Source organism: Camelus dromedarius, chromosome 31 (genome assembly GCF_036321535.1).
Source record: "Camelus dromedarius isolate mCamDro1 chromosome 31, mCamDro1.pat, whole genome shotgun sequence".
Taxonomy (NCBI): Eukaryota; Metazoa; Chordata; class Mammalia; order Artiodactyla; family Camelidae; genus Camelus; species Camelus dromedarius.
Window position 1 is genome coordinate 13407323 of NC_087466.1, and position 13655 is coordinate 13420977.

Genomic DNA, 13655 nt, shown 5'->3' on the forward strand with positions numbered 1-13655 from the left:
GATGTAGGTCTAGGTATGATTCGCCAGAAATACATTTGCTTTACTGCCACCTAGTGAAAGAGAGTGTCTCAGGTACAACTTGCAGGAGAAAGCCAAGCCGGAGGCTTGTAGGAGGCCTCGTGCCAGCTCTGCTAACCATTAAGCTATTAGCTCACCAGAAGCTTTTATCAGATGCCCAGGAGTATGGTGGTGTTTTGCAATAAACTCCCTCCTCACTGTTACTTAAGAGTCGTAAGTCAGAAGTGTTTCAGTTTGCATAAAAAAACACACTTTTCTGTTCACATTAGAGGACCATTCCCTCCCACCCCTTTTGGTTTAAAAAAAAAAAAAAACAAGCACCCTCTTTGTGTCAGGGTTTTCCTTAACACTCCTAAATGTCCCCCCCCCATTTTCTGCTGGTGTGATCTGCCTTTTTAGGGTACAGTTCCTGCCTTTACTGGAAGAAACAGTGACTATATCCATTATTTTTTTCTCTGCCAAGGGCGGTTGGAGGGAAGACTGTATCATTTGGTGTCACAGAGTGTTAGCGGTCTTCTTTTCCTAAAAATTATTCAGTTGTCCCATTTGTCTCCTGCATTTCCTCCATCTCCTTCCCTCGGAGGCCAGCATGCCCTCATAGACACAGAGCAAAACTGTCCATGTGTCTGTAGCAGCCGTGTGGCCGCTGGCTGTGGTTCCAGCTCTTATCATCGTTAAAGCTCTGTCTGTCCACACAGCCTGGACAGTCAGCGTCAAGAGAGTTGCCAGTCTTCTGGAAACATGAAGCAAAATTTTGAGCTTCCAGTTTATATATGTGACATTTGGTGTCCGACTCTCTGGGTGGTTCACTTTGCCTATTGACATTTTCATTGGAATGTTATCGTTGTTTATAATTAAGAACTATTGGAAAATAATAGTTAAAACATAGGCATGTCTCTAAGGTAACTTGACCCACCATCTGGCTTTTAGCCAGTTTTTCCTCCACTTTTCCCAGTAATTAAAAATATGCCTTTGTGTTGACTATGTACCATGCCAGAATATGGCTTTGATCTGAAATAGTGTATATTTGCCCTGAATTTTAAAATACTTTTTCTTCGGGAGCTGAAGAACTCAAGGAGGGTGTTTGCAATACTCTGCTAGCTTCGTTTCAATGTATAAAAAAATGGATAATACCTATGATTATTTTGAGGCTCTTAAGATAACAGATGCTTTGTAAACACAGATTGGGAATAAAAATGGCATTAGATAAATATCACCTCTTATTTATACTCACTAAGGATCTGCTCTCTCTCTTTCTCCTCTTTGAAAAACTCTTTCTCTTGACAGTTTTCCTTTCAACCTTGTGTTCCATAGATTTTGTATTGCTGCTTATGACATTGGACTGTTTCCCATAAGAAATGCGAGCATTACCCATTAGGGACCTCTTTTAAAAAATACTTTTATTTATTTATTTTCTGCTGTGAGGTATACATGCTCTTCTGGTAAATAAGTCTGAGGTAAGATATTGATAAGAGACCAGAGGAGAGCTTTACATTTATTATACCCTTAATGAAGGAGCTCCAGAATATCCTTAATAAATACTGGTGAACTCATGGCTGCATTTATCCATCTCTGATTCTCCAAGGAATAATGGGAAGGGCCACAGCTCCAATAACTCTGCATAATCATCATTGACTCTGACTCTATTGATTGTGATTAACCAAGATGTATGGAAAACAGTTTTAAGTGTGTAGCGCATGGATCTCGTAAGGTCCATTAAGATGTTCATTATTTTTCAATTGATGCATCTTAAGCTGCACTTGATGTTTGTAGTAGTGCATTTCCACAGAAAGACTGCACTGTGGGATTGAGTTCATTTTGTTAATTGCATAATACAACACAGTCATGTTTCATAGAAAACAGTAAATACTCTTGCTCTCATTGATTTGTAATCTTTGGTATTACTAAAGAAAGTCTGCAGCATGTGACTAGTTTCTAAAACCTCTGCATGTTAAGGGTATAAATGTTTCTTGAAATGTGGCCACCGCACTTTTAGGGGCGTCTGCTTAATTGCTTTGTAGGCCTTAAACCACTTCCATCTTCTAAGTTTAAGTCAGTAGATTCATTCATTCAACATTTACTAAGCGCAGATGAATACTACAGACACATCCTTGCTCACAGGCTGAAGGGATCCAGTTGCAGGCAGGGGGTTACAGCACAGTGTGAGAGATGTCAGGGATGTCAGGGTAGGGAAGATCAGGGCACCAGGACACACTGGGGAGAGGCACCTCGTGTGGGCTCTGAGTCAGGCGTGGTTTCTCCTCAGGAGTGACTTCTCAGTTCAGTCTGGAAGGGATGACTGGGAGTTGGCCAGGCACAGTTTTGTATGGACTGGGGATGCAAATAACTTGCACACGTGCTGCCACTCCTCACTCCTAAACCGACGATGGGCATGAAAATCCATTATAGGATTTATTTTTCTGGTGTGCTGGATGGAGGACAGCTTCAGAACCCTTCTCAACACAGGGCCATAGGCAGCCACTACCGGTTTATTGGATTTGACACACAAATGAAACCATTTGTTGTTCCATGGCCTGAGGCCTCATAACAAGGCTCCTTTTGGCTGCTCTGAGCCCCTGATCAGCATAGTCTTGTGGCTTTGTTTGGGGGCGGCTGTATAAGTGTGGCCCTGTAGACGGTGAAGTTTTACCAGCCATCCTGTATGTGCTCCCACGTCACCTGTGAGGCACGTGTAGGAGACACCTTTGCATCTGCTCGGTCCCAAACTCCTTGTTACATACTGAGCTTTTTTTTTGTTGTTGGCTCCTTGCTGTCCACTTGAGCCATCATGGTAGAATTGATGAGTTACGGTCAAGGGCTGTGTCCCACAAGCCTGACTCACAGCACTGAAAACAATAAATTCCTTATATTGCACTTAAGTAGGGATGGTTCTTAAAAGCCGTATTTGTTTAAAGACACTGTCACTGGAGGAGGCAGAGTGGCTTGTTGGCTAAAGCAGCAGTTGGAGAAAAGCCTAGGGATGTGGTTTGATCCCAGCTGTGCCAGTAAGATGTTTCTTGTGACCTTAGGTAAGTCACTCAACCTTACTTCCACATTCTTGAATCAGAACAACCCCCCAGGTTGTTATGAAGAGCCTTGAAAAAAATTCTTTTCAGTAATTAAATGTTGGCACCTGGAAGCACAGTGGAGCCACCCCCCTGCCCTTTTGGCTGTTTAGACAAGAAGAAAGGTTAAAGGTTGTTTTTAGCTGTAAACATTTCTTCCTTTTTCTTTGGGTCCCTCAATCCAAATTGGTAGTCTGCTTATTGGAAACTTACTAGTTAATGAAAGCTCTTCGGTGGCAAATCATTTTAAATTGGCAGTTGCTCTGGCGTGCCGAGCTTGAGAGAGGCTCTCTTCCCATTCTTTCAACAAAAAATCAGCTGTGGTCTCTGACCTATTTATTTGGAGGTAAACACAGCCTTGCCAAGCGTAAAAAAGACGAGGAAAGCATACAGCTTCACTGGTCCGTGCCGTGGGCTGGGACATCCTTACTCGTTTGGAAAAGGCTTCTTTCTTCCTCAGTTTTTCTTTCGTGTTCTTACATCAGCTAATATATTAGTTGCAGTTGTACTTTGCACAGACACTAATTAGAGAGCCATCAACATTGGGGTCCAAAGGCTCACTGACAATGCAACTGTCATAGTGGGGTCTTAATTGGTTGAGTGTAATTGTCATTAGGCAGTGATAAAGACATCTGGAGCCCTGGAGAAAAATCAGCCTTTTTCCCTACCTCCCTTCTGTATCTATTCTTGCTTCTCTTGGCCAATGTTGTTAAGCGCTTTTAGATCACATTTAGGGTTTGGTCCAGGTCCCTCTGCCCTAAGCAATGTTTCACCCTCATGTAAATGTCTGTTTCTTTAGCACAAGTTCATTAATGCAGAGTCTAAACGCCAGCACTGTGGCTGCTTCCACGTGTCCGATTTGACAGCCTATTGCCTAGTCATCACGCAGTACCTGCTGAAATAGGATCTTCCCTGTTCCCGTCATAAAGGAGGCAAGGAGTCTTTTATGTTTGCCTCCTGAGTCATTTTGCAGCAAAACATTTATGCTATTAACATGCTCTTTGGCCGTGAAGAACGGAGTTGATTTAAATGGATGTCTATGGGAAATTTTATGTTTACTGAAATTTAGCTTATCCTATATTTTATAGAGAGATTTTAATCCATTTGGAAGTAAATGCAAGAAGTCTGATGCATCTTGATGTGTGCGTTCTGGGTATTTCACTGATTGTTATACTGGAAGGTGGGCAGTAGAAGTAAAAGGAGGTGCCGCTCAAACGGTCGGGTTATTACCTGGGCTCCCGCCCCCCTTTCAGTTGCCATTTATTATCAGCTGTGTATAAGGCACACAATGGAGGCTGTCATCAAGGTAGGGTCTTCACAGTCCAGTTGAGGAGACATGGAATGAAGCACTGAGCGCCATTCTTCACATCCAGGGGCATAGGAGTTGAGTCAGAGAAGGCTTCACGCAGGAGGAAGGCCTGGGCTAGACCTTGAGATATTGGTAGGCTTGAGCCAGGTGGGTGGTTCTCATTCTCTGTGGCACGCTGGAAACACTGTTGTCTGGTTCCACCCCCAGAGTCAGGTTTCATTGCTCTGGTGTGCTCTTGGGTACTGGGAGTTTTAAAAGCATCCTAGGTAATTCTAATTTGTAGCCAAGGTTGAGACCCACCGGCTGGGTCATGAGGAGGGAGGGCACTCTGGAAAGGTGGGTAGTGGGAGCCAGAGCTTGGGAGCCAGAGCTTGGAAGCCAGTGAGTGGCAGGCCTGGCTGGAGGCCAGCTCATGCTAAGGAAGAGGAGGCAATGAGGCTGGGGAGAGAGGTGGAGGCCAACTTGTGGAGGGTTCTCAGTGCCCTGCTGGTAGTTACAGCTTCATGCAGTGCGGTGTTAAGGCCTAAGTACTTACAGCGGGCTTCCTACGTGTCAAGTGCTATTCTGGTCCAACTGGTCCGGTCACTGGATTGACAGTGGGGAGCAGGAACCAACCCCTGACCTAAGAAGCTTGCGGATCCATAGGGTAGGTGAACAGTCAGATGACCCACCCCAACCCAAACACAGTTGCCACGAGAGAAACGTCAGGCTGCTGTCATGGTGAGACCCGTGGCCTAGTGTGGAGGGTAACGGAGAGTGACCTGTGTAGTCAAGTAGGCTTGAGGGCTTGGCTTGTGCAGGGTTGGCTGAAGGTGGGAGAGGCTCAGGAGGAGGGATGGTACCGTGGTTGGCTAAGAGGTGATGAGGGAGTTGGACCAGGTGGCAGGGCAGGAACGGTGGGGTGACTGCATGTACAGTGGTGCAGGCAGCGGGCAGAGGAGGCGTCAAGGAGACCCTTGGTTTCGCACCGGTGACCTGGGACTGGTGCTGTCACTGACAAAATCAGGAACTCAGACTCGCAGCAGGCAGTTTGGTGCTGAGCTGAGGCATTTTGAAGATAGCATGTATTTAATTTTTTGTGACTGGAGTTGCAGCCCGGGGGGAACAGCCTCCCAGAAAAGGCTGGTCAGGAGCCTTCAGTGTGAATAGAGTGCTCTTCTCTGTGGGATCTCTGCCCCCCCCCCCCCCACTTCCCCCAGGCGGGAGAGACCAACACATTGTATCTCATAGGCCGCGGTTGTGTGGTTCAGCAGTTTTTCAAGTTTGGGGTTGGTGGTGGTTGCCTTTCCTTGGAACTCGTGTAAAGGGAGCTTGTGGGTGATGGGGCTCAGGCCCCCCAAATCCTCTCCTCTCTACCCCTGAGGGGGCACCATAGAGAACCATGTGAAGCTGCTGGTGTGGTCCCATACACAGGTCATAAAAACAGGATGGCCGAGGCTGATGGAAAGGAAGTACTTTCCTGGTTTGTGCACTTTCTTTCAAAAGTTCCTTAGTCTTCTGACCTCCTGAGCTCCCTCTCTCTGTCCTTCTTTCACTGACCTTCTCTGAGTTTCTGAAAGACGTCGCCATCCTTCTTACCCTTATTTTCTGATTGGCCATTTCCTTCCACATAGAATTTAACCTGAAGAATCTAATCATACACAGTTTAGATATTCAAACATGTTATCTCTGAAGTGTCTCTGTAGCTAAGCAAGTGACCTTACTGCAGGGAATGCCCAAGTCATTTTCGAGGTGTCAGGGTGAGCCTGGTAGTTTTGGTGCAGCCGGGGCTGGGGGGTGTTCTAGTGGAGGGTTCCTCGTTAAGGGTGATCGGGAGCGCTGCCTGGAGGGCCTGGGAGCCAGCGGCCATGCTCTGGCTGTGGTGATACCAGTATCTGCCTTTGCTTGTGCATCTTGAGGCTTAATGACACTCACAGGGTGAGCGTTTCTGTTTACTGGAGGGTCAGTGGTCAAAGGCCCAGCAGTCCAATTTTAGAAAGCACGTCTCTCCTTTTTGCTTCTTTACACACACGTGTGTGCGCGCACACACACACACACACACACACTCTCTAGGAGCCATCCTATGGGAGAGGACCCGGTGTTCCAACCTAGAGAATATGTGTGACAGAGTGGCCTTGGAATTGCACAATGTATATATTTGCCATCAATTAATAATTTGGGGGAAATACTGCCTCATTTAGTACATGAAGCATTCCTGGGTCAGAGTATTCTCAGTTTTTTATTAAGAGACCTCAGATGAGAAGTTGATCGGTAATTACTTCATAGGTGTATCATGTCACAGACTTTAGTAATTAAATAAACCCCAGAGTTATCTTGTTCAATTCTCTACTCATAATGTGGGATCAAAGAAACCCTGAAGGAGCTAGGCTTGGCCTCAGGAAGACTGAACCCCCTTACAGATGTCTCCTGTGTTTGCGTGAGTACATCCTGAGACTCACCCCCTTTCTAACACGCCTCCCCACAGTTGCTTTACGTGTTGAATCAAACCCTCTGTAGCAGACGTGAGGAAGTCAGTGTAAATACCTCAGTGGCAGGCAGCGCACCACCTCATCAGCCGGCCATTCCATTATCCGGGGGGCCTGGAGTCTGAGCAGGTTCTGGCTCTGCCTCGGCTTTGATGGAGAGAGTCATTTGTCGGAGTGGCAGGAGTAATAGGAGAGAGTGAGTGCTCCTATTTTCTAAGTGGGCAAAACCGAGGAGTGTCATGCATTTTAGCAAGAGCTTTTCATGAGAAGGCAGCATTGTCTGGCAGCTAAAGGCAAGATTTAATTGTTTCAGCAAATCAATTAGTCTTTAGGGACTTTAATCAGTCAAATCTGATGCATGGATGAGGTATTAGAAAGCTTGTGCCTGTGAGACCATTAGTCCTCAGCAGTTCCCTCTGTCTTTCGTGTGTGCGCGTCTGTGTAAATAGTGTGGCTTCTATGAATTTCTGCTAGTGATCCCTTTCCTGGGAGAACTCAAGGTGGCAGATTGGTTATAATAGTCTAAAGGAAACCCAGGGAGATCTTGCTACCCAATTTTTTATTACAGTGTTCTATTTGGAAATTGTCACCATTGTGCGTGGGAACATGAAATGGTCTTTGTGTTACCTACTTGCCATGTTCTCCCCTTGGAGTGACTCCTGTAAGCAGTGCTGCAGGAGTGCTTCCACACCCACCACATGCCACTCTGTCATTTTAAAGCTCCCCCATTCTCTCCACCGTGGCCCTGCTCTTCAGTCCCCACTTGGAACCAAGTGTGTCCTTCTTTTCCAGATATACATCAGGGGACGTGAGAGTGTGGGACACCCGCACCTGGGACTACATAGCCCCCTTCCTGGAATCAGAGTATGAGGAGGACGAGCCTGGAATGCAGCCATATGTCTCCTTTGTGAGGATAAACAGCTCGCTGGCGGTAGCGGCTTATGAGGATGGTAAGTAACCGCCATCCTCCTCCCTACTAAGAAGAAAAAAAAAGCTTTGCAAAAATTAAGCAGCTGTGGCCGGCTCCCCCCTGTGATCCCTCCATACATACACGTGGTCACACACATGTTAACTCACATATACACTCATTCTTGCCTTTATGTGAAGAAGTTGGCCAGTAACCCTCACTGCATTAGGAGGTATTGGAACACAGCACCCATTAAAACTGGTGTTTAATTCCTACTGGAACTGTCAGGCTGGGTTTTAGTGCCAGACTCAAGGCTGGCCAAGCCATCTTAAGCAAATAACTTGTTTGGTGTAAAATATTAAATATATTTGGCTTACTTTTCCTTTAGTCTCTGCTTGATCCAAAGGGAACAGTGAAAAGAGGAGAGACATAGATAATCTATTGACATATATGGAAATAGAAAAATAAAAGTCAGGGCTTCCCTTTTCCTGGCACTTATATACCAGGCAAGATAATTTATGGTTGTCTCTCTGGGACTGATAGAATTCTTTGTGTATGAACAACTGTGGATTTATAAAACTAGGTAAGGATAGTCTAAAATTGGTGTCAACTAATTAATGAGAGCTTACAGCTAATAGGAGTAATAGTTTTTGATTGCCCTGGTATCCTAAACTACCTCTCATGGTCCTAACTTTCATTACGTTGCAAAGTTTGAATCTTCAGAAGCTTTGTCTCCTCACTTGTCTGCAAGTTGAGCCACAAAATATTTCAGAATGTTAGCATTCACTACACCTTCAGAGATAGTGTAACTATCTATTGACTCAGAGGAACAAAACTATAGTTAAGTAGCTAATGAGGAATTTAATATCCGTATACCATTTAAAAGTAAAAATTAGGGCTAAAATCTTAAATATTTTCATTTTATTACTCTAACAACTGAACTGATATTTTTGATTTGACATTAGCCAACACCATTGATGGATTTTCCTTTCAGCCTCTAGAAATTCAGCTAAGCTGTCTCTGGGGTATGTCATAGGTCATGTATGTTTATTGAGATCCTGATAGATAACATAAGAGCAGCTTGAGTGTGTTTCCTACTTTCCAAATTATCTTAAGATTTTTTCCAAACAACTACGCAAAGGTTGCAGTACTTTTAAGTTAGGATCACAGTTTTAGAACCATCCATTTGCCTCTCCCTGCTACACGCATATTTTTCTTGAGATGGGGTAACAAGTCCAGAGAGGCCAAGTGATTTCTTTGAGGTTGAATCATTCATCAGTAATGAATCCAGAAGAGTGCTCGTGTCTCCTAGTCCGTGCTGGGGTTGTAGTACTACTTATGTAGTAATACCCAACAGACACTCTTGTAGAAAGGTGCAGCCGATTTATTTACATCCCCCACATCCCGTATCTTGCGAGCTCGACAGAACAGCTTGTGGTGATGCGCAAGTGTGCTGCTGGTTTTATGTTGTTGTTTAGAATTGTCTTTGTCACCTTCATCGCTGCCGTTTGCACAGAAATATTGGGGAACCATGTAGGTATGACAGAAAAAGTCCTTTCTTCAGTAAACATTTGGCAAATAATTGCTGTAGTATATTTTAAATGCTTAGTTTTTAAAACAATTTTTTTATGGTTAAAATTCAGAGCACAAAAGTATAAAATGCAAGAGAAAATGTATCCAAAAAGAAGTGAAGTGTTCCCCTACCTCTAGTTCCTCCACATTTTACACGTGGGTCCTGCTCTCCACTTTTGCACGTTGCTTTTTGACCTAATGGCACATCCTGGTATCTTTCTGTATTAGTGCTTACAAGTAAACCCTTTACTTTTTCAGCCTGTGCAGTATTGCATTATGCGGCTGTACTATAATTTATTAGGGCCCTTAGTGATGCACATTTGGGTTTTTTTGTTGTCGTTGTTACTAAAAACAGCGCGACTAGCAATATCCTTGAACAAATATCATGATGGACTTACACAGATGTATCCATGAGGTAAATTACTAGCAATTACTGGGTTGGAGCCTTACAGATACTTTACATTTTGATAACTATTGCCAAACTGCCCTTCAAAAAGATTTTACCAGTTTATAGTCTCACCAAACTGTGAGAGTGACTGCTTCCTCATGCTTGTCTGATAAGTGGAAATGGTATTTCACTGGTGTTTTTATTTGCCTTTCTTTATAAGTGTGTATGTAAACATCTTTTCATTGTGTTATTAGGTGTTTGTATTTTTTTCTCTGCAAATTGTTTGTTCCTGTCTTTCCTCATTTTTCTTTGGGTTGTTTTCTGATGGAAAAGAAGGCGCTAAGGAAATAACCCTTGTCATGTCGATTTCAAATATTTTTCAATTTGCCATTTATTCTCCAGTGGACTTTGTTTATTTTTCTAGATGGTGGTTATGTGTGTGTGATTTTAATTTTTTAACCTCTAAATGAGTAGGTTTTATTTTGTAATTTAGTGTGTTTGACTAAAACATTTTAAGGGATGTAAGGTCAAACCAATATACATAGTTATGCATTGCGAAGTCTTGCTGCTACTCATTTTTGTCCACTTCATTCTAAAGCAGCCAGATGTTTTGGTTTCTTGTCTATCCATTCTGTATTTCTATATCTCAAATAAAAGCAAATATGAATTTCTATTCTTATTCTCTTCCGCCTGTTTTTAAACAAGAGATAACATGCTACTTTATGTTGTTGCACACCTTGGCTTTTTTTTTCATTTAACAGCATATCCTTTTTTTTAATTGAATAAATTTGACATGTAACATGAAAGTTTTTAGGTGTACAGTGCATTACTTTGATACATTTGTATATTGTAATATGATTGCCATTTAGCAATGTTTGTCACATTTCATAATTATAGTATGATATTATTGTCTATATTCATTATACTGTGCAGTAGAACTCTTTGGCTTATTTACTGTTTGTTATAAGTTTGTACCTTTAAACACTGTAAATCTTGTCCCCTCCTTACCCTCTGGTAACCAACATTTCACTCTGTTTTTCTTTTAAACAGGTTTAATTTTTTTTTAGATTCCACATGTAGGTAATCTCGTACAGTACTTGTCTTTTTCTGACTTACTTCATTTAGCATAATAGGCTCAAGGTCCATTGATGTTGTTGCAAATAGCAGAATCTTCTTTCTCATGGCCAGATAATGTTTTATTGTGCATTTATACCACATCTTTTTTATCCTTTCATCCATTGATGGGCATTTGGGTTGTGTCCTTATTTTGGGTATTGTGAATAATGCTGTTATCAACCTGGAAATGCTTACATCTCATTAATGACATATTTTGAAAGATTGTCCATGTCAGGGTATAGAGAAGGTGCTTCTTTTTCACACCTGCATAGTATTCCATTGTGTGCACGTAATGGGTTATTTACACAACTCTTGCTGAGAAGCAGTTGTGGTTTTTCTGATCTTTTGCTATTACAGTGTTAAAGTGAAAAACCTCAACATATGACATTTCATGTGAGTGCAGGAAGGATAGTTTCCTATAAAATTTCTGGGTCAATGGGTAAATGTAAATACGGTTATATTTTTTTACACTTTTAACAGCAAGGTATGAAAGTGTGCCCTTTTCTTCACAGTTTTATCACCAAAGTATGTTTCAAACTGTTAGATATTTGTCGCTTTGATAGATAGAAATTGTATGCAAATGTAGGTTCAATTTACATTTCTGTTAGTGTGAAAGAAGCTGAATTTTTTTCACATGTGTACCTGCTATTTGTTTTTCTTTTTCTCCTTTTCCTGTTATGTCTGATTTTTTATATTTAAATCTTGGCCAGTACAGAGTTCATCCTGGAATTGTATAAGATACGAATCTGATTATACCTTTGTTCCAGCATCTCTCATGAAAAAGCCCATCTTTACCTCAGTGGTTTGAGGTGCTGCATTTACAAGTTTTTACATATGAAATTCTTTTAGTGTTTCAGTCTGTTTCTGGAGAGTACCTTCTGGCCAGGTGGTCTGTCTGGTCGTTTACATTTACATCATCACGTGTATCAGTCTTGTCCTTCTGAGTCTCAGGTCATGCTCTGGGGGATTTTCCCTTCTGTAGGGGAGCTCTGTAGTACTTCTGTGGTGGCATCATTGACATTGAAATCTTTGATTTGTCTCAAACTCCTTTTTATATTAGGATTATTTCTTTTATAAGAGCTCTTGTGTTTTTCTGCTCTTCTCTCTGCATTTGTTTTACAGACTGATTGGGATTGTTACTTTCTGAGATAAACAGTAACTTATCATTTCCCCCCCAGACCTCAGGTGGCAATGTCTTTGGTCTCACTTCAGTTGAACAGATTGACTCTGTGATATTTATACCAACATATTCATGAGTAGCTACTTTTGGGCAAACACATACTGAAATAGTCAAACACACATTTTTGTATCACTCCTTTCTAGCAGCAGCGAACAGGCACTTCATAGGCAGTGCCATCGCACAAAGGAAATTTGCCTCGTGGGGTCTGCTGTGTGAAATTTGTGACTGTGCCCCACAGAAAAGAATAAGATAATAAAATGAGTTAATGAACTTCAGCCCCCTAGTTGTGCCAACGGGAAGCTCTGAAGCCATCCAGACCCCCTTGACGGTCTGCGCACGTCTTCTCCACAGGAGTCAGGTCCAGAGAGGGAGATGAGAACTGCTTTGGGAGAAAGTAAGTCGTCCCTATATCCTTTTTAGCCTCCTTGCCCTGCCGGAACACTGGACACCCACCTGCGGTGCTGAGATTTGGCAAGGTGATCCACAGTTGTGATTTTTTGAATTCCAACCCACTGGCCTCATATTTCTTCTGCCTTGTTTCCGATTGTCAGCACTGGCCATCCTCCAGTTTGATTTTACCACTAATTGTGTTGCACGTTACCGTACTGAAATGAATCAAATCAAAATGCTTTTCCTGGAGCATCAGATAAAGCAGGCGAAGGTTCTGAGTAATGAGCAGATGCTGCTAATGCAGGGACAGTGCAGACCTTGCCAGGACTCCATCTGCTCCATGCTTGCCTGCCTTTGGCCTCAAGCCACAGCATTAGGGGATGGCAGTGTACTCGGAACCCGCTCCCTGTTCACAGAGTTGGTCTCGAAAACTCACTCTTTGGTGAGAAATGAGATGACACACTTCTTAGGTGCAAAGAAGTTATTATTTGTCCCTCTAAGTGGAGAGAGGAGAGGCAAGACCCCAGTGCATATTAGCGTGTGGAAACCTAGATGGGACTGCCAACAGTCATGTTTATATGGTGCCATCGAACAGGGCAAAGTGGCTTATCCATGTCTGCAGCACTCCCAGTGCAATTGTCTGCACACACACATGCTCCATTGTCTAGGAGTGTGCCTGCCCTGGGCCCAAGTGACTGATTTCTCACTTACTGATGTGTATACAATGGATGGGAGTGTTTCTCTCTAGGCTTCTTTTTACCAGTGAATAGTAGGACCATGTTTGTAGTTAGATAGCTACAGAGACCAGGTGCGTCTAAAGTTTTATTTATAAATTTATGTTTAATTAAAAAAAATCAGTTCTTTAGTAATTTTGCTTATGTCTCTCGTTTGTATGTTGATGATGACATTTGAATGTAATGATGCCACCTTTGAATGCACTATTGAGTCTACTACCCTCCCCTGTTCAAAAGTGAGGTTTCAGAAGTGGATTATTAACATACTAACACGTTGATTGGGAGATGGCTAGGACTGCTGGCTGTGGATGGTGGAGAACTTTGGGTTTTTTCAAGACCTGCCTTTTCTGATCATTTTTCTCTTTAAAGTTTCAATAAGTAATTCGTGCCTGAAACCTTTGCCTACTCTTAGGTCTTAGGGATCTTATTCAGATACTCGGCAGACCAAAAAAAAAACGAGAAACAACTTTCTGATAAAAACCAAAAATACCACGTGTGGTCCTTTTCAAAG

General features: G+C 42.7%; 1 protein-coding gene across 1 annotated transcript in view; it reads left to right on the forward strand.

Annotated features, from left to right (window-relative positions):
• The window catches only part of FBXW8 (F-box and WD repeat domain containing 8), a 103010-nt gene that overhangs the window by 37383 nt on the left and 51972 nt on the right, over positions 1-13655 (forward strand). The window contains exon 5 of the mRNA XM_010998669.3: positions 7650-7807. Within this exon, the coding sequence (XP_010996971.3) occupies positions 7650-7807 (158 nt within the window). The remainder of the gene's footprint in view (positions 1-7649; positions 7808-13655) is intronic.